The following is a 23,255-nucleotide window of genomic DNA, read 5'->3' on the forward strand; positions in this document are numbered from 1 at the left end:
AAGTAAGTTTGTAACGTCCGATTTCTCCCTGAAGTACATATTAACACATTCTGGCTTGAGTGATTGATCCCCCTTAATACAAACAAACAAGAGACTGATCTAATGTCAAAGATTTTTCAGTTTTTCAGTTTGGTAGGCAGCGGCTTGGCTCTGCTCCTGGCACTGCTGAAGTCCATGGGCGACGGTAACCACTAACCATCAGGTGGGCCGTACGCTCGACTGCCTACAAAGGCAATAAAAATGAATTTTCAATATAATTATACTTTAAATATTGCCGTTGGTATTTGTATAATTGGTTAAATGTATGTATGTAGGTACTTTAGACAAAAAAGCGCCTGCCTGCGGGATTTGTCTCATTACTCGATACAATTACACTGGGTATTTTAACTTTCAGGTCATGACTACTAAATAATACTATAATGTATTTTCAAGCAACTATTCTAAGACAGTCAACTTTTCGGAACCCTAAGCGCTCTAATGTTATTCTGTTCCAATCTTTTTTAGTGGGCACTTTGTTCTTCATTAAAATAAAACAAATTTCTTTAAGAAATTAATTATAAATCGTAATATAGTTTGTTTCATATCGTTATTACATCTTGTTTCGTCCATCCCTCTGCCAAATGTTGTCTCACAGCTCCGTCTAGGATCACCTGAAAAATAAAAACAACTTGCTCTCAAACTTGATGTCTACGACTTGTGAAAACCGAAGAAAATTCTGTGCTTTAAAGGTTTCAATTTTCACCATTTTTAAGGCATCCGATTCGCTTTAAAATTGCACACCCGTCAAGGACCGACGGCAATACAACCATTCTATCGCTTTTGAAGTAACATTCTAAGCAGAAATTTTTTTTAAATAATTTTTAAGTGTTCATATTTTAAATCTTTTTTTCACAATTTAAAATCGCTCTATCCAGTTAAGAATTAACATAAATTTTACGTCCTTTTTCTATAATCTGTTAAAGACTTATTTTACGAATTGAATGTTCGTTATATAATTTTAATTAAGAATTAGGAAATGGGAGTTTTTTTAACAAAGGTTTAAGACCAATCAAAGATATAAAACTACACAATTGTTTGTACCATTTGTTTTGCTTTATTATTCAATGTGGAATCATTAAAAATTCATCATCATTTTAATACCTCATTCATGTCAAAGTATAATTTATCAAAAGATGAGTTTAAATTATGTCTTCACCTCTATATCTCTGCAGCCCTGCATAGCTCTGGTCAATACAATGTTGAAATGGTCCATATGGAGACGATTTGACATCTCCAATAGTGCTATGCTTCCTACAACAAAACTTATAATAAACAAACTTAAAGACATATATTTCTATAAGTTTCTATAAGTTTACTATAAGAAGTTTACCTGAATGACATAAGATTGTATTTATAAAAGTTATAAATCCACTCCGCCATGATATTTCAGTTATAAAAAGCATTGCAATTAGGACTACACTAAAAAATTTGCACATGATTGCTTTTTTTGTGGCAGACAGGGAAAGGACAACGTACAGATCTGTGTGGACACATGTCATTTCCTTCAGTAATTACACTTCTTTAGTACGTACATAATTAAATCTAGTTTGATTCCGTTCAAACTTGAACATTGCGATCAAGGTCTCTTGAGTGGAACTTTGCCCAGGGTATTTTTTTGTGTGCCTAGCATTAGTCTACTTTAAGACAATTAACATCTGAAGTTGCAGTGACATGGTAATTACACTAACCGGTGCTGGGTAAGCTGGCTACGGTCAAACATACTCCATCGGCTGCTTCTTCGATGTGACTAACGTCCACCAGGGGCTCGTGGGTGGCGCTTCGTCGGCCCAGGGACGCCGAGCAGGCGGTCACGTACGCTCTCAGAGGTATACCAGCGTCTATCAGCGCTAGACTGGCTGCATTCACGCTGGCACAATACGTACCACCATCGGCCTGTTAAAACAAATCTGGTCTGGGTGGATATCATATGCTTCTCGCTAGGCAAACTACAGTTGCACACTTTTTTGTGTATAATCCCACTATCTATTGAAACTGTCTATCCCTTTACTAATGCTGATGTTAGGAACTGAGAAACTTGCATTGGTACAAAGAGAAAATATTCAACCATTCATTTTTATTTATATAGTTTGATTAGAATTACAGTGCTCAGAATAAGTCATATAGAACAAAAATGGAAAAAAATATTGGGGGAAAAAACCATAAACGCTTAGTTGATTGTATGTTAAATCAGTGAATATTATGAAATTTGAGACCATTTGTGAACATCAAGCAAGCTGTGAGGTCACCTGGTTCTGACTCTCAGCTATCATAAGGATGGATGAAAGGCCATTTGGTTTAAGCGACATTTTTGCTACTTTACAGGAGAGCCATTGAGAGTTTAAAATTTGAAATAATATGACAACAAAAAAACTTCTTCAGCTATTTGAATGCGGTAAACTTGAAAAAACATTGGATTGTTGATACTAATACTAAATAAAACCGACCTTTAATTAGAAAGATAAATATCACATAGTAAATGAAATAGTCGCATAACCCAAATAGCATATAAGCCATTGATAAGATTTAAAAAAATTGTTAATATGTTTTACCTGTAATACTTCTATGTAAATATCTATTTGCGACCTTGGATACATTTCAGTTTTAATAGCAGCAGTTAGAGCTTGACGGAGATGCATTGACATTTCTTGTGACTTGCGATCCCCACGAGGTCGGTTCTTTCGTTCACCTAGATGCGAAATGTTCATTAATAAGTTATGTAGGCAGTAGAATATTCTTATTTTTAGGTCTGTCTTAGGAGTTTTTTTCTTTTGTGCTGATGAGGGAACATCTTAGTTTTAGCTTTTAGAGGGTAGAATACATAGACATCACGGTGTCACCGATTTTGAGAGGCAGTCAAAATCTCAAATGTATTACTATTATCAAACTGCAGAGCATGTCTGCTTCGTTGTAAACATATAACAGTACCTACTTCTGCAGGCTTATCACATACATAATTGTATTGTTTTCAAATGTATAACATTTATAACATAACTGCCTATCTGCCAGCTATATGCTTACCTAAATTACATATTATATTATGTGGGTGGAGAATTTTTTTTGTTCCCTTGTAGACAGACGAGCATACGGCCCACTTGATGGTGAGTGGGTAACCACACAGTAATGTCGCCCATTGACTTCAGCAATGTCAGGGGCAGAGCTAATGCCTACCGCTGACTGTGTTTAACACTAGGATAAAATGCATCTAATTTAATTTCCCATGGTAGAGTTTCTTTCATTTTCTTGTTATTATTTGCTGTATATTTTCTAACATGTAATGGCACAAAGTAAATTCCATAAAACTTTAAATGATGAAACTTTTTTCATCTTTTGATTAAAATAAAACAACCTTTATTCTGTTACAAACTAATTTTTGTCCACCATAAAAAACTACACGTACGTAGTAAACGTATCTGGTTCAGTAGGTCTGATGATGTGCAGGAACAAATAAATGTACACACCGAAATTAATTCTAAGATTGATTGGAAATCCACGGATGTTATTAACTTGTGTATTTTTAATATGCGATTAAGCTCATACAGATTTTTTTCTCTATATATAATCTCATTTATTTGCAGAGGCTTTTGAAAATATGTTGAACTCTCAATAGGTACCTGTTGAGAATGTAGCCATGCTGTATTGGCAGTTGACAACTACAGCTTCTGTGGACATCTTCGATTTTGAAGCCTGAAAAACATTTTAAATTATAATGAAGGTTTTTCATTTATGAAGAACGTGTCCGAAAATGAAGTACCTAAAATGTGTAAATACATATTTGTTACGAGCTACTTGGTAAGAATTTGGTTACTAAAGTTGAAACACACCAAGACGTGAATGCGACCTTGGCACATGGGTCGATACCTCAATATTGTAAAATAGCTGTCTTATTCTTCAAGCCAGAAGGCATTACACTTTTGTAGCAGAAATAGTGCAATTTTGAAGCAGAAGTAGCGGGATAGTGATTACTATTTACTCCGGAAGACTTACAGACGTTTTGCCACGGTAAACTAATCTATCAGTATTTGTAAATTGTTTGTATCATATACCTGATGGGGTCCATACACGGCTGCAAGCACTTTCGTGTTTCCTTGTTCGAGATACGCACTTCCATCGGGCTGGGTGAATACACCAAGTTTACATCTTATCCGACGTAATTCATTTGGTCTCCGCCCGTCAAGACGTAGTCCTTGACTTGAGAGTAGATCGGCAGCGGGCATTATTTAACTTCTAACAAAAACACATTAACAATGAATTGTTAAATATGTTGAGTTGTTTTGTTAAAAATATTTGCTTTTTACTATGTTATATTATCATAGTCGATTCAGTTTTTAATATTCACGGTGATTCTAATAATTCATGAGATTGGTTATGGTTATTAAAGAATAAAGACTAATAAATTATTATTTTCGTCCAATTATTTGTTAAACTTTATTTTGTAGGTTATGTTATCGTGTTTTTTTTTTCAGGGTAGTATGACCTGGTACCTAAGACCTTTAAGTCATTTCTTATTTTAATTTATATTATTATTTTTATGCAAAATGATAATATGGAGTGAAATGAAATGAAATGAAATGAAATGAAATAAGATGATATGCGATGAATTTCTCAGTGAACTTTTTTGAGGATCCCGAGAAGCTACGCTCAGCAGCTTTGTTTCATTTTCCCACATTTGTGCACTTTCACAGATACTAAACAGTTAATAAACCACCGTTATTACACACTTAAACCTGAAGAAACACTAAATAGACAAAATAAAACAAATCATACAACTTCACCCCTCGCGTTCCCGCCAAAAAGTTCTTATGAATAGATTTTAAAGAAGGTTTTCGTAGTAATTCAATTTTTCCAACTGGAAAGGTGAAGCTTTCGCACCATACAATCTGATCTCATGTATACATATTGTATTTTACAGGTAAAGGAACGTAGATTAAATAAATAAAAATCTACAGTAAAAAAATAATAACTAGAAAAGATAAAGACAATGCCAGTTGTAACAAAAATAAAGTGGAATGAATAAAATGAAATTGAATAAGCTGAAATGTTATGACTGAATTATATTAACTATGAAGCACAGTGTTTCAGCTCCAGAACCTAGTCCTTTCAAATATAAACGTCCAACAGGAACAGAAATACTTAGAAATTTTAGTAGGAACTCGGTATAAGCACCTTTATTTTACGGGTTTTTTAACCATTAAAAACACTGAATAGACTAGACTAGATTGGACTGGACTGGACTAGACTAGACTGAATAGACTAGAGTAAGCTAGATTGAATAGACTAGACTGGTCCATAAAACCATTTGTCTAAAATTTGACGTATAAAAAAAAGCTGGCTGTCAAAGCCAAATGACAAAAATTACTTCAATGGCGGCGAGTTGCCATATTTATTGTTCTGTGTTATTGATTGTGAGTGTTTCTTTGGATGCGGTGATTATATTTTGATATGAAATTAATGATGCAGTAACAACTTATTATCTAAAATATTACAAAATGATATTTTTTACGCTAATTGATTCGGAAGCAATTTAATATTTCGAAATCGCTTAAACATCCACAAACCAAACGAATCTTGATTTGGTTAAATTGTCATTTTGGTGAATGCGTGCGTGTGCATTACGATAATCGATGATTGAATATATTAATTACTATAATAACTATCATTATGGTTGAATAATAAAACTATACTACAGTGTTCTGAGTGAATTAAAATAAAAAGTTCAATGTTTATTTTATGTAATTCGTCAGTAACTATGTGATAATCGCCTTATCGATTTAAATAGATATTTGCCTAATTGTTACAGGATTGAAAAATGGACGTTGACGATTCGGCGGTTGATCTGAGTGTCAGGTGGTATTATTTAACAACTTATTTATATATTTTTCTATAACAGCATTTCTAAATAAATGTGTGAACTACTCACATGTACATATATTTTTATTTATTAATTTGTCTATTACAACAATTCATTTAATCAAAATCTACAATTAGAGAAAATTTTAATTTTAATTTATTTAATCATCCATAAGGTATGTTATAAATAGAAGGACTACTAAATAAATATCAATATTCACATTTGCAGTTTTACCTTAGAAAAACGTGACAGGAAAAAATATTGAAAAATACTAAATAAAATCACTTTTCATGTTAGCACTTGTATTAATTTACAGTAACGACAAGTCTTTAACACCATGGACAGAAAATGTCATAAATTTTATATTAAATTATTTAATAGGGAACTATTGGCCTAGAATCTGTTTTATGCTTTAGATATAGTCTCTCAGCTGTTCTCATCCAATATGTGTCCTTGTTATATATGTACTAAATTTCATTATTGATATAAAATGTAATGTCAATATTATATCTTTTTACAAATAGTTCTCAGAACTAGGCCGAAAATATATTATGTAAAATAGTAAAATAAAAATAATAAATGCAAGATTAAACTGTAAAAGTAATTTTAAATAAGTTTGCAAATAACAAACCCAGAAAAAAATACTATATTATTGTTGATATACATGTAAATACAAAAATCCACTACTACCATTTGCATGATAGTGTAATAACATAAAACACTTGAAAATCAAAGTAATTTATATTATTTTTTTCAGGTCCTTACCGCCAGAACTAAGTGAGCTAAAAGCATTAACGGCAAGTGGTTTAACAATAACCCCAGCGCAGCCTCCACCACATGTATGTATAAATAACTTGATGCAAAAAAATAATAATGTACACGAACATTTCTTTATGCTCGTTATTACACATAGAACAAAGTCATTGTAGTCAAGCTATAGTTGGATTGGGTGTTTGGTTTTTTGACTTGTATCTTGCCTGATGGTAGCCCTTGAGACTGCCAGGCCTTGCTTGGACAAGTCAGTATGCATTTTAGTGGGAGCATTAACACGTTGACTGCATTATGCGACTTAAAAGCCCCACACACAACTATTTCCTGATGCCGCAGTCAAAACTGGTGCATAAGGCAACAAGTCCACATTTCTATAAGTATGGGTATGTTCGAAAACATTTTTCAGGCCTATAAGGTCTCATCACGTGAACAAGTCCAGTCTTGCCTTGGAAAGACCTCATAAGCACGGGCTAAAAATGCCTCAAATAGTCTTGAACATGTTAAATAGAGTTATATTACTGCTACTAGGATAGTATCTTCAAATGTCGGGGTCATATTAAAATACTTATTTTTATGCCTGTACTTTCTGATGATAATAAAGGGTGGTATGCACACATAATAATTAAAAAAAAACTTGTATGTATGATATTCCACAAAGTAATTGAATTTGGACCACTATTCTAGAGAAATTCAGACTGCTATCTCACATAGTATGCATCTCAAAATATAGTATATTTCCTAAACCATGAAAAAAACACCATACAAGAATCCTAGTGTAATTTCCCATTCAGTGTGCAGCTTCTCTACCACAAATATGCTTATGTATTAATTTACTATCATATTCTAATTATTATTTTTTGTTTTTGACTGCAATATGTGGGAAGATTGATAAGGTAGGTGTTCAAAAGTTTTTTTAAATGTGAATATATTTTAATACATGTTATGCATATTAGGAGTTTTTCGTCTAGATTGCATAAAAAAAGCCTTATGAATATTGTATTTAGACTAAATTCTTATAAAAAATTTATGATTATAAAATATTAATTAAAATAATCATTTCCTACTTTGGTTTGTTGTAAATTGCTGCATTGATTTTAAGATTTAAAAAAAATTTCAATTTTATTATTACTGTAAATAGTAGACAATAAAGGCATTATTGATGAAGGTGTTTCCTGACAAAATCATATAATAAGTAAATTAATAAAGTAGATGAATCAATAAAACAGTAATTTAATTCATCAATAAGTGAGTGAATGAATCAATGGAACAATGTTGATTCCTAAACAAACCTCAGTAATCATAACTTCATTGATAAACCATACATCAAAATCACACTTCTCCAATATGTTAATATTGAGATTATGACCTCTAAGCAAGTATCTGATCTTATTTGATTACAGTAGTCATGATCTCTATGTCTTGGGACTATTTGATAATTTTTAATACAACTTTAGGGCGCCGGCGGCAAGCGGGTGCTGCGCCCACGTTCAGAACAGCGCAGCTATGCAGAGAGTCCCGACATTGTACTGCTCCCAGCCGCTCCACCACACAGGAAACCTACAATACCTACAACACCTGCCCCTTTTACTGGTATTTAGTAGTTTCTAAATATCCAAATCATCAGCGAAAGCAAAATACATTCTGCAATTTACGGTTTAGACAGTCCCTGATTCAAGATTATACATGTACTGAAATGTTTTCTTTGCCTGAAACATTTTTAATGTTGGCCTTGTTTATTTGTTTGAGGGCTTATGAGATTAATCTTATATTAAGTAGTTACTACTCTAATACCACAGGGTTAAAGTGACAGAGAAACATGTCAAATTAATAGATGTTTAGAATAATGATGATTTCAATCTTCAAATGCTTAATAGCAAATGGAATAATTGATAATTGATCGATCTAATATAAATATTAGAAATAATAATCTAATATAATTAGAATTTTTTATTTATTTATAAAAATAAGTCTGAAATAAAAAAGAAAGAATATTATGAACACTATACATATATAATTTTATTATCTCAGTAAATAAAGTTTTCTATTCTAAATCCCTAATTCTTTTAAAACAATCTTAAACATAAAATTTGAGACTGATATTGACTGGTGTTCGTCAGAGCCTAGTTATGTCTGAGTTCATATTGTTTTTATGGGATAGATGTAAGCAGCAAATTGAACTCATCAGTGAACGTGTCAATAACACCGAGCGTATCCATACCAGCACCCGAATCGCCACGTGACCCTCGCGATGACGAAGAGTCTGAAGACGATGAGAACGAACCGCCTTTGGCCATCCCCGGACACAGAGTGAGTTTTATATTCTCATTTTTCCTATTATAATACCTATCAGATGTGAGCAAGCATTGATATATTTTCACTTAGGTCTGTGCAGCACTGAAAAGAAGGATGCTCTTGTACTGCTGGTATAAATTTTTAATCCAGGACATGTATGTACTACACCTCCACAATTCTTGATCTGATTTTGTATTATGCTTTACAGGAGCTCACATTTATCGTCATGCATTCAGTTTAGACAACTTAGATTTTATGAGATCAGGTAATGGTCTTATTCGGTCATTGAGATTTACCATCAGAGCGAACTTATGTGTCCAATGTGTGCTCTGTCTGAGAACTGTTTTTTTAATTTTATAGTCTAGTAACGAGACCTTTAAGGCAAGTCTTATATTTTCTTCTGACATTCTGTTATAATATGACAAATGATATGAAGCGAAATTTTAATGAGCTGAAATATAATCTCAGTAAAGTGGTGTTTATTTTTTGAGACTTTTCAGTGGATACTTAGTCTGGCCATAAATACTGTTACAAAGGAAAACAAAAAAAAAAGTATGGCAAATAACATTTATTACTTTTACAGTGTGTTAGTTTAATACATAAATATACGCACTCCTTCCATGGGAAAATTTTTCACTGCCAATCGTACGGATTGTTTAAGGGACTCCAAGTTATCATGGCGTTGAGAGCAAGCCGTACTCTCTAAAACTGACCATAAATCATAATACAGCGGATTAAGATCGGGACTAGACGACGGCCAGTCTTCAGCTCTGATGAAGTCCGAAACGTTCGTTTCCAACCAAGACTGCGTAGACCGAGCTTTATGACCTGGCGCCGAGTCTTGCTGGAAGGACCATTCTTGATTATTGAACATGGTGTTGTTAAGGGGCTTCACTACCTCCTCAAGAATGGTATCTTGATACACTTGTGCCGATGTTTTGAGACCCTTTTCACAAAAGTATGGCCCAGTCACTCCTTCATAGCTAATACCCCACCAAACCATCACTGAAGTCGAATAGTGCCCACGTTGCACTCTGTCGACTAATTGGGAAGCTTCCTTAGAGCTTCGAGCATAAATACGGTCATTTTGTTTGTTAAAATGTTGAACAATTGTAAAAAATTTCTCATCCGTAAACAAAATTTTTCTATGACCTCCCTTTGCGTACCGCTTCAGTAGTTGTTTCGATTTTACCACCCTATTCTCTTTTAAATTATCAGTTAAGAAATGACCAGTACGTCTCATATAGGCAGCAAGTCCTAAGTCATCTTTTAAAATACGCGACGTGGTTTTAGGTGCTATCTTCATCTCCCGAGATAAAATCTTTTGCTTTCGGACAGGATTTCTTCGAATTCTTTCCCTTACTGCTTTGACCACCTTTTTCGTACGAACACTACGTGGACGGCCAGATCTTTTTCTGTTACAAACAGAGGAGGTCTCATTGCACCTATTAATAGCCCGGTACACAAACATTTTACTAATACCAAGCGTATGGAGAGTTATAAAAATTGCATTTGGCTCCATACCTATATGTGTAATGCAATCACAGCGATTCGGTTCTCTTTATCACCCCACTCTATTTTAATATCACGGTGTAACTATTCCAAGTTATTTTTGTATAAAATAAATTACTGATTTCTTTCACTATTAGCTAGCAATGGTAGCGTAGATTAATATTATTAATACGTTTTTCACCTTAAACACAGATTCATGCTAATTTCAAAATTCCGAAACAAATCTATCTTCTATCTATATACCTAGTCAGGTCATAAATTCTGTTACATGTTTAATGTAAAATAATTGAAACAAGTTTATTCATTATGTAACCATTCATATACCAAAATGAACTTAACAAAACATAGATTCTTATGACACTAAAGTTTATTCAAAATGACCTCCGTGATTTTGAATACAGGCCTTCAATCTGCGCGGCCAGTCGTCTATCGCAGCACGAACGAGGTCCATGTCAATATCGGCGGCTGCCTTAATCAAGGATGTCTTGAGTGACTCCAAATTGGGATGAGGCTTTGAGCACGCCTTTTCCTCCAAGTGTTGCCATATCTTGTAATCTAACGGATTCAAATCTGGACTGGAGGAGGGCCAGTCTTCGTGCCGGATGAAGTCGATTTCACGCGCCGCCAGTCAGTCTTGTGTGCTCTTTGCTCTATGAGCTGGCGCCGAATCTTGTTGGAATACCCAGTGCCTGTTATTGAACATGGTATGAGAAACAGGTTCCACAAGGTTCGTCAGGACTGTAATTTGATACACAACTGCATTCGTTTTTACACCTTTCTCACAAAAATGTACCTCTGTTAAGCCCCAATAAGAAACTCCCTACCATACCATGAGCGAGGATGAAAAATGACCTCGTTGGACACGCGGAATACGGTCGCTCGCTTCTTCACTACTGTGTGCGTACACCTTACCATTTTGTTTGTTGTAGCTCTCTTCTACGGTAAAAATTTTTTCATCCGAAAAAATAATTTCCCGATATGTTTTTCCCGCGTACCGCTTCAACATAGCGCGGCATCTCTTCAGTCTCAGGTCCATTAGACGAGCATTCAAACGATGTCCTGTTTTTCTTCGATATGCCCGAAGCCCTAAGTCTTCATTTAACACCCTTTTCACCGTGGTTCTGCTTAACCCCATCTGAAGGGCCAACAGTTTCTGCTTACGTTTGGGATTTCTATGAATTCGCGCCTTCACAGCTTTTATCACTGCTGGAGTCCTAACAGACCGAGGGCGACCACTTCTTGACCTGTCATCTACACTAGAGTCTTCATTGTATCGTTTGATGGTACGATAAACGAATATTTTGGTTATATTCAAATTTTTCAGTATGTTAAAAAATTGAATTGGCGCGTAACCGCAACGATGCAACGCAATAACTGCAACACGGTCTTCTTTCAGCGTCCACTCCATATTTAAAAATGAGTAAAATTCTAAAAGTATACATTTTTATTTTCATGAACAATTCGAAATTCGAATTCAAGAAACTTTTTTGTGGCCAGCATTCTAAAAGAAAAGTTTTTACTGTGTTACAATACTTATGACCTGACTAGTTATATAGAAAAATGAATTGCTGTTTGTCAGTCTCGCTAAAACTCGAGAACGGCTGGACCGATTTAGCTAATTTTGGTCTTGTATTATTTGTGGAAGTCCAGAGAAGGTTTAAAGGGTAAATAAATATGAAAATGCTCGGAATTAAATAAAAAAAAACAATTTAGTTTTTCATTTGATGTGTCCCGCATCGGACGGATTCATTTTGTTTGTTTTTTGTTTATTTTATACAAAAGTTTAGGTCTTTTATTTATCGATTGAGGCACTACGATGTCTGCCGGGTCAGCTAGTATCACAATAAATATGAAGTTCCGGTATTTTGGAGGCATATCCATACTATCCTCTACGTTTGACGTCAACGACCTTAAATCAATCTACCTACTCCGACCTCTAGTTATAACACGTATAAATCTGAAGAAACATTAAATTGACAAAATAAAATAATTTACACAACTATGCTCTTAATTGTGTCAAGGCTGCTAAGTCATTTAATGCAAGCCATGCAACTTTGTACAGGAGCTATCGAGTGCTGAAATATGGGAGCGCGATCGTCGTCTACGTGCTCTCAGAGAGAAGCTGCGGGCTGAAGAAACTCGACTGGTCCTGTTGCGGAAGATAAGGCAGTCCCAGCAGGCCACGGGGCTGCCCCCCGCTAAAGTATGCCCAGCTCTTAATCGGTTCATTTTTTTTTTTAAGTGATTTTATGGCCTGGTAACCTTTAAGTCATATCTTATTTTAATTTATATTGTTATTTTTATGAAAAATGATAATATGGAGTGAAATGAAATGAAAATGATTAATTTGAGACGTTAATCAACTGGGATGAAATTAAATGAAATGAGATGATATGGAATGAAATATAATCTTAGTAAAATGGTAGTCATTTACTAAGATTTTTTCAGTGGACTTTTTGGAGGATCCCGAGAAGTTGCGTTCAGCGGCTTTGTTTCATTTTCCCACATTTGTGCACTTTCACAGATATTAAACATTTAATAAACCACCATTATTAGACATTTAAACCTGAAGAAACACTAAAGAGACAAAATAAAACAAATCACACAACTTCACTCCTCGCGTTCCCGCCAAAAAGTCCTTAATCGGTTCATGATGACAAGTGTTGCCATGAGTGCTATTGTTATTATTATTGGAATTTGGCAGTATTTCAATAAAACTCTAATCAGATTTCTTATAAAGGACACAATGAATTATATTTGCTTTCAAGTCACATCAGAATAAATTGTCACTTAGCACAGTTGCACAGATAGCACACATCAATTTGAATAATCTGTACCAAAACGTTCACAAATACTTTTATGATCTACTATATATTATAAATTTATTTATTCAACAATTATTTTAATATTATTGATATTAAGTTGAAGTTCAAGTTATAATATACATGTATAGTACAAATGTTTACTGTATATTATAAGTTTCAGTGTAGAATGAAACATGAACAAGATTGAGTGCTATTGTTCATTTTGTTTCTCATCCATTCACATAATATAACAATAAATAAATTACATCTATTGATCCTAATGTCTTGCAGGCTTATGCCTGTTTATAGAATAACATATAAACAGAAATGACGCATACAGGAAGAATATTCCTCATTACCATAAACCATTTTTGAAAAGTAAGTTGTCGTTCCATACAGGCGGAATAATCCTTATTAGAAATTTATTTTTTATTTTTTATTGCCCTTGTATGCAGACGAGCATACGGTCCACCTGATGGTGAGTGGTTACCGTCGCCCATGGACTTCAGTAATGCCAGGGGCAGAGCCAAGCCGCTGCCTATCGAAATTTAAAAATAAGTTGTCGTTCGTATCTGTGTCTGCAGGAGAGCGGCGCGGGCACGGCGCTGGCGGGCAGCGGCTGCGTGGTGCCGCCCGGCGTGACGGTCACGCCCGCGCCTCCCCCCGCGCACCAGAACAAGCGGCCCGCCCCCCGCCCCGCCGCGCGCCCCGCCGCGCTGCCGGGCGGCGCCACGCTCACGCCGGGCTCGTACCGCGCGCCGCCGCAGGCCGCCGCCGTCACGCCCTCCGTCACCATCACGCCCGCGCCGCCGCCGCCCTCGCACCACCAGCCCGCCAAGGTAACACTGTGCTTCCCCACGTTTGCGGCTAGGGGCGCTGTTCTAATTCCAATTCCATGATTTAAAAAAATATTCACATTCTGCACTTCTTCTCTATATTCTGTATAAATGTAGGAAATTTCATGCTCCTCCGTCCACGCAATTTTTGCAAAAAGGGGGACAAAGTTTTTGCTCACGTATTAATTTATAGATAGATTAAATATATATTTAAAAATTTATAGACAGGTTATAGATAGATTACTAATATATAGAATATAGAAAGATATGTTTGTGATTACAAGCCGACTCAGGATAATTCATCCGTCACGAGTAGCACGAGCGATGCAGTGAGTATGCAAATGTGATGTCCTCATTCAATTTTAAATGAGAATAATTACTAAAAAAGGCAGATAGTTTATATTAGTTTATTTTATTTTATAAAGTATCAAAATTAGTTAAGCCGCTGGAATTGTTTCATGCGAAACGTGTGCATACAGCGTGTTCCTTTATGAAATTATTTTTTCGTTGAGTTCGCGAATAACGCGAAGTGTGTTCACGAGTGCTCACGTCCAGTAGTCACCTAGCAATATAGTAGCAGTCGTAAAAAAAATTTTTTTTCGTTACGCTTTCTGTGAAATTAAAATAAGAAAAACCGCTGCTTTTGAACGCAAATCAAAAGAAGCTGCCCAAAACACGTCATTACGGATCCTCCCGATCTATCAACGGTGATTTTAGGTACCACAAGCACCGGTCACCGTCCTCGTCGAACCCGTCGCTTGCGACGAAGGGCTCGCGAGCGAATAAACCCATAGACACAGCCCACTGAGTTTCTCGCCGGATCTTCTCAGTGGGTCGCGTTTCTTATCCGGTGTAAGATTCTGCGAAGCATTGCTCTTGCTAGAGCCAGTGTTAGCAACACTCCGGTTTGAGCCCCGTGAGCTCACCTACTAATTAAGGTTACGCTGAAATAGCCTCTCAAGGCTCTCAGCTTAGGTAGAAAAAAAAGATGTTTCCATACCATAGCCATTAATCCCAGCGTCTTAGCTTCCTATTGATGTCTTGTGTTGTCCCCTCAGGCCAGCACGCGCAGTTCCGAAGACACCCAGACGCCGGCGCAGAGGCAGGCGGCCGCTAAACTGGCCCTACGGAAGCAACTAGAGAAGACGCTATTGCAAGTAAGTTTGGTAGGCAGCGGCTTGACTCTGCCCCTAGCATTGCTGAAGTCCATGGGCGACGGTAACCACTCACCATCGAATAATATAAGCCATAAAATAGAAATAAGTTCCAAACGATATTCTGTAACAGAGTTATTAATAAACGAGCAAAACTTTATTTACCCCGGAAAATAAAACACAGTAGCAGATTAAGCTAGTGGGAGTCCCACCCGGCTTAGAAAGAAAGATGGTGAATGTAAGAAAGACACAGTATGAAGCATGTAAGTGCGAGAGGCATGAAAGAGAGAACTGGAGTGAATGTGTTAACTAGAATAAAAAGGGCCCGGTGATATCCAAGACCGGGGAAAAGCAGGAAAAAATATATACCACTCACCATCAGGTCGGCCGTATGCCCGTCTGCCTACAAGGGCAATAAATAAATAACAAAATTGGTGTGCGTTACGTAACAAATCGTTTCCAGATCCCTCCCCCGAAGCCTCCGCCGCCCGAGATGAACTTCATCCCCTCCCCGAGCAACACGGACTTCGTGTACCTGGTGGGGCTCGAGCACGTCGTCGACTACTTGACGAACGAGGACCGGTCAGTGCCGTCCGCTCTATTAGCTTTTGTTATCTGTGGACTGTATTAATGGTAGTAGTAGTAGGGGACTTTTTAGCGGGAGCGCGATGGGTGAAGTTGTGTGATTTGGTTTTATTTTGTCTATTTAGTGTTTAAATGCGTAATAACGGTGTTTTATTAACTGTTTAATATCTGTGAAAGTGCACAAATGTGGGAAAATGAAACAAAGCCGACGTAACTTCTCAGGATCCTCTAAAAAGTCCACTGAAAAAATCACAGTAAATGACCACCATTTTAGTGAAATTATAATTCATCCCATATCATCTCATCTCATTTCATTTAATTTCATCCCAGTTGATCAATGTCTCAAATTAATCATCTTCATTTCATTTCACTCCATATTATCACTTATCATAAAAATTAGAATATAAATTATAATAAGACATGACTTAAAGGTCTTAGTTACCAGGTCATAAAATCCCTCAAAAAAAAAGTTTTAGTAGTATTAAGGTTTTTCTCGAAGAGAAACGCAATGGGACAGCCAATTCTTAAGTTTTACATTTTCATATCTAGTTTGATATTTCAAGACAAAAAAAACAATTCTTTAGTATTCTTCATTTATCTTTTTCAAATCTGTGTAAATGTCCAGTCAGATTTTTTTCTTCCCATTACGTTTCAGTTGAGAGTTGTCGCATTTATTTTTTATTGCTGAGATGTGTGGACGAGCTCACAGCCCACCTGGTGTTAAGTGGTCACTGTAGCCCATAGGCATCTACAACGTAAATGCGCCACCCACCTCGAGATATAAGTTCTAAGTTTTCAGTATAGTTACAACGGCTGCCCCACTCTTTAAACCGAAACCCATTACTGCTTCACGGCAGAAATAGACGGGGGGTGGTACCTACCCGTGCGGACTCACAAGAGGTCCTACCACCAGTTATTACGCAAATTATAATTTTGCGGGTTTGATTTTTATTACACGATGTTATTCTTTCACAAACACCGTTGCATCGCTACACACGAATGTACCGGACGTCTTATCCTTTAAGCCACGACGACTTCGCGGCATATCAGTTTTTTTTCCTACCTAAGCTGAGAGCCTTGAGAGGCTATTTCAGCGTTACCTCAATCAACCTTAACTAGTAGGTGAGCTCACGGGGCTCAAACCTGACGACGTTGCTAACACTGACCCTAGCAAGAGCCGTGCTTCGCAGAATCTACCACCGGATCGGATCCGCGACCCACTGAGAAGATCCGGCGAGAAACTCAGTAGGCTGTGTCTGAGGGTTAATTCACTCGTCGAGCCCTTCGTCACAAGCGACGGGTTCGACGAGAACGATGACCACGCATATTAGAGCTTTTACTGTACTGCATCGGTTAATACGAGCGTGTGTGTCGGGGCAGCATGCCGCGCTCGAGCGTGCCGGCGCTGTGCGCGCAGTGCGGCTGCGACTTCACGCCGGTGTGGCGCTGGGAGCGGCCGCCCGCGCGCCGCCAGGACGCCACGTTCTGCGTGTCGCCCGCGCCGCACGCGCGCCGCCTGTGCGAGCTCTGCGTCTCCGGGAACGTCAAGAGGGCGCTCAAGGTCAATGTCTGTTATATGAACAAGCAGTACATGTTATATATTGTTTCGTCACTCCACTAATTTGCTTAGACAAGCAGTGTAGGTATAAAAACCGAGGCGGCCTGGTGAGCGCTAGTCGCAGTCAGTCTGTCACATTCAGTCAGTCAGCCGCAGTCGGTCAATCAGTTAGTCAGTCACATCCAGTCAGTCAATCACAGTCGGTCAATCAGTCAGTCAGTCACATTCAGTCAGTCAATCAATCACAGCCAGTCAGTCAATCAATCACAGCCAGTCAGTCACAGTCAGTCAGTCGGTTATAACTAGTCAGTCAGTTACAACCAGTCAGTCAAATTCAGGCAATCAGTTACAACCAGTCAGTCACATTCAGTCACTCAATCACAGTACAGCAAGACTGTGCTGACAGCCATATGGAAAGTTACAGCACACTTGCGGACCGAAATCGCACTGAGAATTAAATTATTATTAGATTAACACATTATCCCATAACTTGAATGTGGCGTTTGGTACATGTGTTATATATGTACGCAGGCGGAGCACACGGCGCGGCTAAAGACTGCATTCGTTCGCGCCTTGCAGCAGGAGCAGGAGATCGAGCGGCGGCTGGCGGCCCCCTCCCCGCCGCCGCCCGCGCCCCCGCCCGCGCACGCGCCCGCCGCGCGCCCGCACCACGCGCCGCCCCCGCACGCCGACGCCGACGCGCGCGCGCCCCGCCCGCGCCCCCCGCCGCAGGTACCCGACTCGATCTACGCGATAAGTACTAGATTAAAAGTCAACAATGAATACTGGTAACCCTCCTATAACACGGTACCGCTACAACACGATAACGAGATGTTTGTTTAAAATTATTTAGAAAGTTACATGATTGTCTAGAAGATTGCACAAAGTGGGAATGAGTTGCTCGCTCTGGGCATTTCAATATTGCAATAATTTGTACGTTCTAATACACATTGTAAAAATGAATATTTAAAAAAAATCTATTATTTAAAAAAAAAGACATGCCCGCTGAGTTTCTTGCCAGTTCTTCTCAGGACGGAGGCTAGTTCTTGTGAATTGGCGGTAATTCTTTTGACGTTCAACAAATATGTACTTTCATTTATGTTGAATTTTTTTTTTTTTTGATTTGATTTAATTTTTGGGAATAACCGACATTTTGCTGATTATTTGTTATATATGAGTCGACTATTATCAAAGTCGGCAATGTGACTTTTGGACAATTATTGGTAAATCAGAAAAACGAATTATTGACTTTGTATTCCATTGGCAGTCACAAAACTCTTCTGAACGACATCTTAGATAAATAACAGGTTAAGTATTAACCTTTATTTAATGCAGGTTTTGAACCGTATTCTTTGAAGGAGACGATTATATTCAAATCAATCTGTATTGACATATCAATAATTTTTTTTTGTCCAAATGCACAGATTGCCACCTTTGATAATAGACGACTCATATACGCTAAAAAAATACCGGCATAGTTGAGATTTATTACTCAGAAAAAATACCCGCCTTTTTGTACTAATTTCTAGTCTTATGTAACACGGTTTCGCACAACACAGAAAGCTGTATGAACGTATCTATCGTGTTATACGAGGGTTATTTGTGCAGAGTTTTCGTCATGAGACAAAGGACCACGCACGGTACTGTTATAACCCTACCATGAAGGCTATTGGGTTGACAGCTCTAACCAAGCTGCACGATCAGCATTCCCGAGTCCTCTTGTTTCGTCCGCCCCGCGAATGAGCACTCAGCTCCTGCTCCTATTCTTTACTGGTGGTAGGACCTCTTGTGAGTCCGCACGGGTAGGTACCACCACCCTGCCTATTTCTGCCGTGAAGCAGTAATGCGTTTCGGTTTGAAGGGCAAGGCAGCCGCTGTAACTATACTTGAGACCTTAGAACTTATATCTCAAGGTGGTTGGCGCATTTACGGTTGTAGATGTCTATGGACTCTTATAACCACTTAAAACCAGGGGGGCTGTGAGCTCCTCCGCCCACCTAAGTAATAAATAAATAAAAACTCCGACCTAAGAGGTCGACTCTCAACTCTGAATCAGTGCGCGTGACCCACCATTGGACCTTCATAACTTAGTATTTCATTTTTTTTTATCTAAGTGGCGAATCCCGCTATAACAGTACACTCATTAAGGCAGTTCGTATGTTCTGTGAGGAGTGATAGTTGTGACTTTGTACATTGCAGCAAGCGTCCCGCAGCGCGTCCCGCGGCAGCGTGCCGGCGCCGCCCTCCCCCGCCCCGCCGCCCGTCACCTCCACCACCAGGTACCACGAACCAAGTATACTAACTACTGCTCCCTCGACGATCCAAATTCGACCGTAATAATATGCACGACAAGTTTGAAATTTTTTTAAAAAATTTTATTGCCCTTGTGTGCAGACGAGCGCACGGCCCACCTGATGGTTAGTGGTTACCGTCGCCCATGGACTTCAGCAATGCCAGGGGCAGAGCCAACCCGCTGCCTACCGATGCTGATTTATTGCTTAGTGCTATAGTCTTCTCGCATTAAAACTGTATAATCTTAATACTAACTAATTTTACAGGAGAGTGTTTTAAAAGTTTAACATGTGATTTGTTTATATTGATCATGTTTGCAACATTTATTTTTTAATTTTTACCAGCTAGTTTTTATCTGTCTTTTAAAGTAAGATAAAATTATGTATTAATTTTGTTTATGGTAGTCAAAATATTGATAAACTATAAAAAAAATATAAAAAAAATCAAAACTAAACTACGCTCTTTTAACAGTATTTATGAGAAAAATACTGGTGGATACCAAATGATTCCGAATATTAACTCAATTTCGAATATTTTTGGAAATTGTACACTTTTAATGCGAAAAGACGATATATGGACGAGCTTACTCATGAAAATGTAATGTAAGTGGTTACCGGAACCCATAGACATCTACAACGTCATCATCATCATCATCATCTCAGCCTGTCCATTGTCCACTGCTGAACATAGGCCTCTCCAAGTGATTTCCCGTGCGGCCGGTCCGTTGCCACCTGCATCCAACGTGACCCAGCGGTTCTTACCAGGTCGTCGGTCCATCTCGTAGGTGGCCGTCCTATAACGTAAATGCACCAATTTTAGAGAGTTAAAGTGTTTTTTATGATGTATTTGTTTTAGGCCGTTGACGTCATCGGAGTCGCTACGCAGCCACCACTCAGAACGCGGCAGCCGCGACTCTAGTGAGGTGGCTGCGAAAAAGAGTAAAAGTAAGTTCGTTATGCCTAAAAGTATAAAGAAATCTGTTATTAGGCTAATTTTATCTTTCTTATCACATACATGTTACGAAAAAAAACCCAAAAATCTAATAAATAATATTCTCGTGTTGCGGTGTTTGTTGCCAAATTGCTCCGAAATAGCTCAACTGGTTCTCGTGAAATTTGAATTTTTGATTTTTTTTTAAATTTGATTAGCTTACTTTAGTTGTTATTGCACATGGGCCGACTGTTTGATTCGATGGAATGTAGTGAAACTAAGGATTAGCAGGAGATTACGATTGGCAAACTAAGATGAGGGTACTGTAATAATGTTACGCGCTGGGGTTCGTGATAATATTCCACCAAAGTACAGCTAAAAACTGTATTCAACACTTAGAACACTTAAAACTCAACAAACACTTTAAAACTCTCAATTCGCTTGTTCCGCTTCGCTTCAGGTGATCGTTTCGCTGCTTCGCTTCGAGTAGTTTCGATTACTGACTGATTGCGTGCCATCTCTACAACGCCTTTATAGCCGATACCTCGTACCTAGAATTATCGAGAATGTTCCACACATCTCTAGTAGTAGTTTCCGCTATCTGACAATAGATGGCGTTGTACTTCTCGAGCGTTCTAGATGCTACTAGGTCCTTCAATATTCGTTCGACTATTCGGCGATAGATGGCGTTACTCTTACCGGCGTAACAATAATTATTAAATTACTAGCTGACCCGGCAGACTTCGTAGTGCCTCAATCGATAAATAAAAGACCTAAACTTTTGTATCAAATAAACCTATAACAAACAAAAGGAATCCGTCCGACGAGGGACACATCAAAGGAAAAACAAAATTGTTATTTTTATTTTATTCCGAGCATTTTCATACTTATCTACCTTTTAAACCTTCTGTGCACTTCCACAAATAATTAAAAACCAAAATTATCCAAATCGGTCCAGCCGTTCTCGAGTTTTAGCGAGACTAACGAACAGCAATACGTTTTTATAAATATTGATTAATGCAGACAGACAATTAAAAAAAAAGGTTTAAATCATGTTTGTTTGTGTTGCAGGTTCGTCTTCGAGTAGCACCACCCAGGGCAGCACCAGCAAACAGCATCAGGTACAATATGATTATTATTGATTATATTTTTAACCGACTTCAAAAAGTAGGAGGTTCAATGTTCGACTGGATGTTTTTTTTTTATAAATGTATGTTCACTGATTTGTCCTTTTATTTCTCATATTTTTTTTGTTTTTGTAAATCTATACCCTGGAAGTGATCTTATTTAAAATATTTAATTGATGTATTTATATTAATACGCTTTTATTAGCTTCAGACGTGTATGTATGTTAGTATGTAACGGAATCTTTGAACTTGGTATCAGTAGTTATATTTTATGAACAGATATGAGTAGAAGGGTTATTTTGATAATATCCTGAAAAGCACTCCACGCTTTTTTTTACAATAAAATCATTTTTTCTACACTATTTTTAAATTAAAAATTATTTTCTATTTTTAGTTGGATTTTTTATAAAAGCGTATTTTGTTAGTTTTTTTTATGCTATTATTTATTTTGTGTAGGCCACGGCTCAAGGTGGATCACTATCGCCGCGCTCTTTTTTTTATTTTTATTTTTTATTGCCCTTGTAGGCAGACGAGCATACAGCCCACCTGATGGTGAGTGGTTACCGTCGCCCATAGACTTCAGCAATGCCAGGGACAGAGCCAAGCCGCTGCCTACCGCTAAATGTGTCTATGGTCACTGTTAAGTTTATGGTTTCGTTAAGGGTCCTTTTGGTTCCAGCAACTGGCAGCCGCGGCCGCCGCGCAGATGGCCTTCGAGCAGCAGAGCGCCGCCGCCATGCAGGCTCTCCAGCATCAGCTGCTCAGAGGCAAGTCCCGACTGGACTCGACCGATACATCGACTCTGATAACCTTTTTTAATAAATGTGGTGGTTTTTACTGGTGGTAGGACCTCTTGTGAGTCCGCGCGGGTAGGTTAAAATTTAGAAATATAGTTAAAAAGTAAAGTAGTTTAAAATTTAGAAAAAAAACTTGAATTATTCGAACGTAGTAATAATTGAAGTTCAATTAAAAACATCGAACTGTTGATACTAATACCAAATAAAACGCACTTTTAATTACAAAGTAATATTACTTTAATTAAACTGGATAGATAGCCTTTCACCCTCGATTTTTTTTATTGCTTTAATGGGTGAACGATCTCACAGCCCACCTAGTTGTTAAGTGGTTACTGGAGCCCATAGACAACTACCTAAATACGCTACTCACTTTCAGATATAAGTTCTAAGGTCTTAGTATAATACAACAGCTGCCCCACCCTTCAAACCGAAACGCATTACTGCTTCACAGTAGAAATAGACAGGATGTTGGTACCCACCCATGCGGACTCACAAGACGTCCTACCACCAGTAATTTTGTCTCTGGATGAATGATCGTACTTTATTGAAGTATTGGTTGTGTAATGGTCCTGATGTCCTCGGGCAGGTCTGAGCGGCGCGGGCGGGTCGGGCGGCATGTCTGCGGCCGCGGCCATGATGCAGTTCACTCCGCTGCTGTACTCCTACCAGCTCGCCATGGCGCAGGCCTCCGCGCTCGGCAAGAGATGTAC

At 37.9% G+C, this 23,255-nt stretch overlaps 2 protein-coding genes across 10 annotated transcripts in view; one reads left to right on the plus strand and one right to left on the minus strand.

Annotated features, from left to right (window-relative positions):
- Positions 1–537: 537 nt before the first annotated feature.
- On the minus strand, positions 538–4,514 carry Ski6 (exosome complex component Ski6). The gene is made up of 6 exons (XM_028174851.2): positions 4,083–4,514; positions 3,651–3,723; positions 2,589–2,725; positions 1,728–1,932; positions 1,196–1,290; positions 538–650 (listed from the first exon to the last, which is right to left on the minus strand). Exons 1-6 carry the CDS (start codon positions 4,251–4,253, stop codon positions 579–581), a joined length of 753 nt encoding a protein of 250 aa, XP_028030652.1. The 5' UTR covers positions 4,254–4,514; the 3' UTR covers positions 538–578.
- An 843-nt stretch (positions 4,515–5,357) lies between these two features.
- Positions 5,358–23,255, plus strand: part of LOC114243346 (transcriptional repressor p66-beta simjang) — a 42,843-nt gene continuing 24,945 nt past the window's right edge. For 2 of the 9 annotated variants that reach the window (XR_016325531.1, XM_089738963.1), the window contains exons 1-18: positions 5,358–5,441; positions 5,837–5,883; positions 6,645–6,726; positions 7,525–7,551; positions 8,113–8,248; positions 8,817–8,965; positions 12,525–12,665; positions 13,851–14,105; positions 14,387–14,431; positions 15,161–15,259; positions 15,720–15,838; positions 17,222–17,402; positions 17,931–18,131; positions 19,599–19,678; positions 20,547–20,635; positions 21,693–21,742; positions 22,428–22,515; positions 23,132–23,251. Coding sequence is in view for 8 of the 9 variants with exons in the window: in XM_089738963.1 (XP_089595089.1) it covers positions 5,846–5,883; positions 6,645–6,726; positions 7,525–7,551; positions 8,113–8,248; positions 8,817–8,965; positions 12,525–12,665; positions 13,851–14,105; positions 14,387–14,431; positions 15,161–15,259; positions 15,720–15,838; positions 17,222–17,402; positions 17,931–18,131; positions 19,599–19,678; positions 20,547–20,635; positions 21,693–21,742; positions 22,428–22,515; positions 23,132–23,251 (1,900 nt within the window). In the remaining variant the exon portion in view is untranslated. Of the gene's footprint in view, positions 5,463–5,815; positions 5,884–6,644; positions 6,727–7,524; positions 7,552–8,112; positions 8,249–8,816; positions 8,966–12,524; positions 12,666–13,850; positions 14,106–14,386; positions 14,432–15,160; positions 15,260–15,719; positions 15,839–17,221; positions 17,403–17,930; positions 18,132–19,598; positions 19,679–20,546; positions 20,636–21,692; positions 21,743–22,427; positions 22,516–23,131; positions 23,252–23,255 lie in introns of all 9 variants that reach the window. The other 7 variants (XM_089738970.1, XM_089738964.1, XM_089738965.1 and 4 more) reach the window with 7 other exon arrangements.

The sequence above is a fragment of the Bombyx mandarina genome, chromosome 28 (assembly GCF_030267445.1).
Source record: "Bombyx mandarina strain Sakado chromosome 28, ASM3026744v2".
Taxonomy (NCBI): Eukaryota; Metazoa; Arthropoda; class Insecta; order Lepidoptera; family Bombycidae; genus Bombyx; species Bombyx mandarina.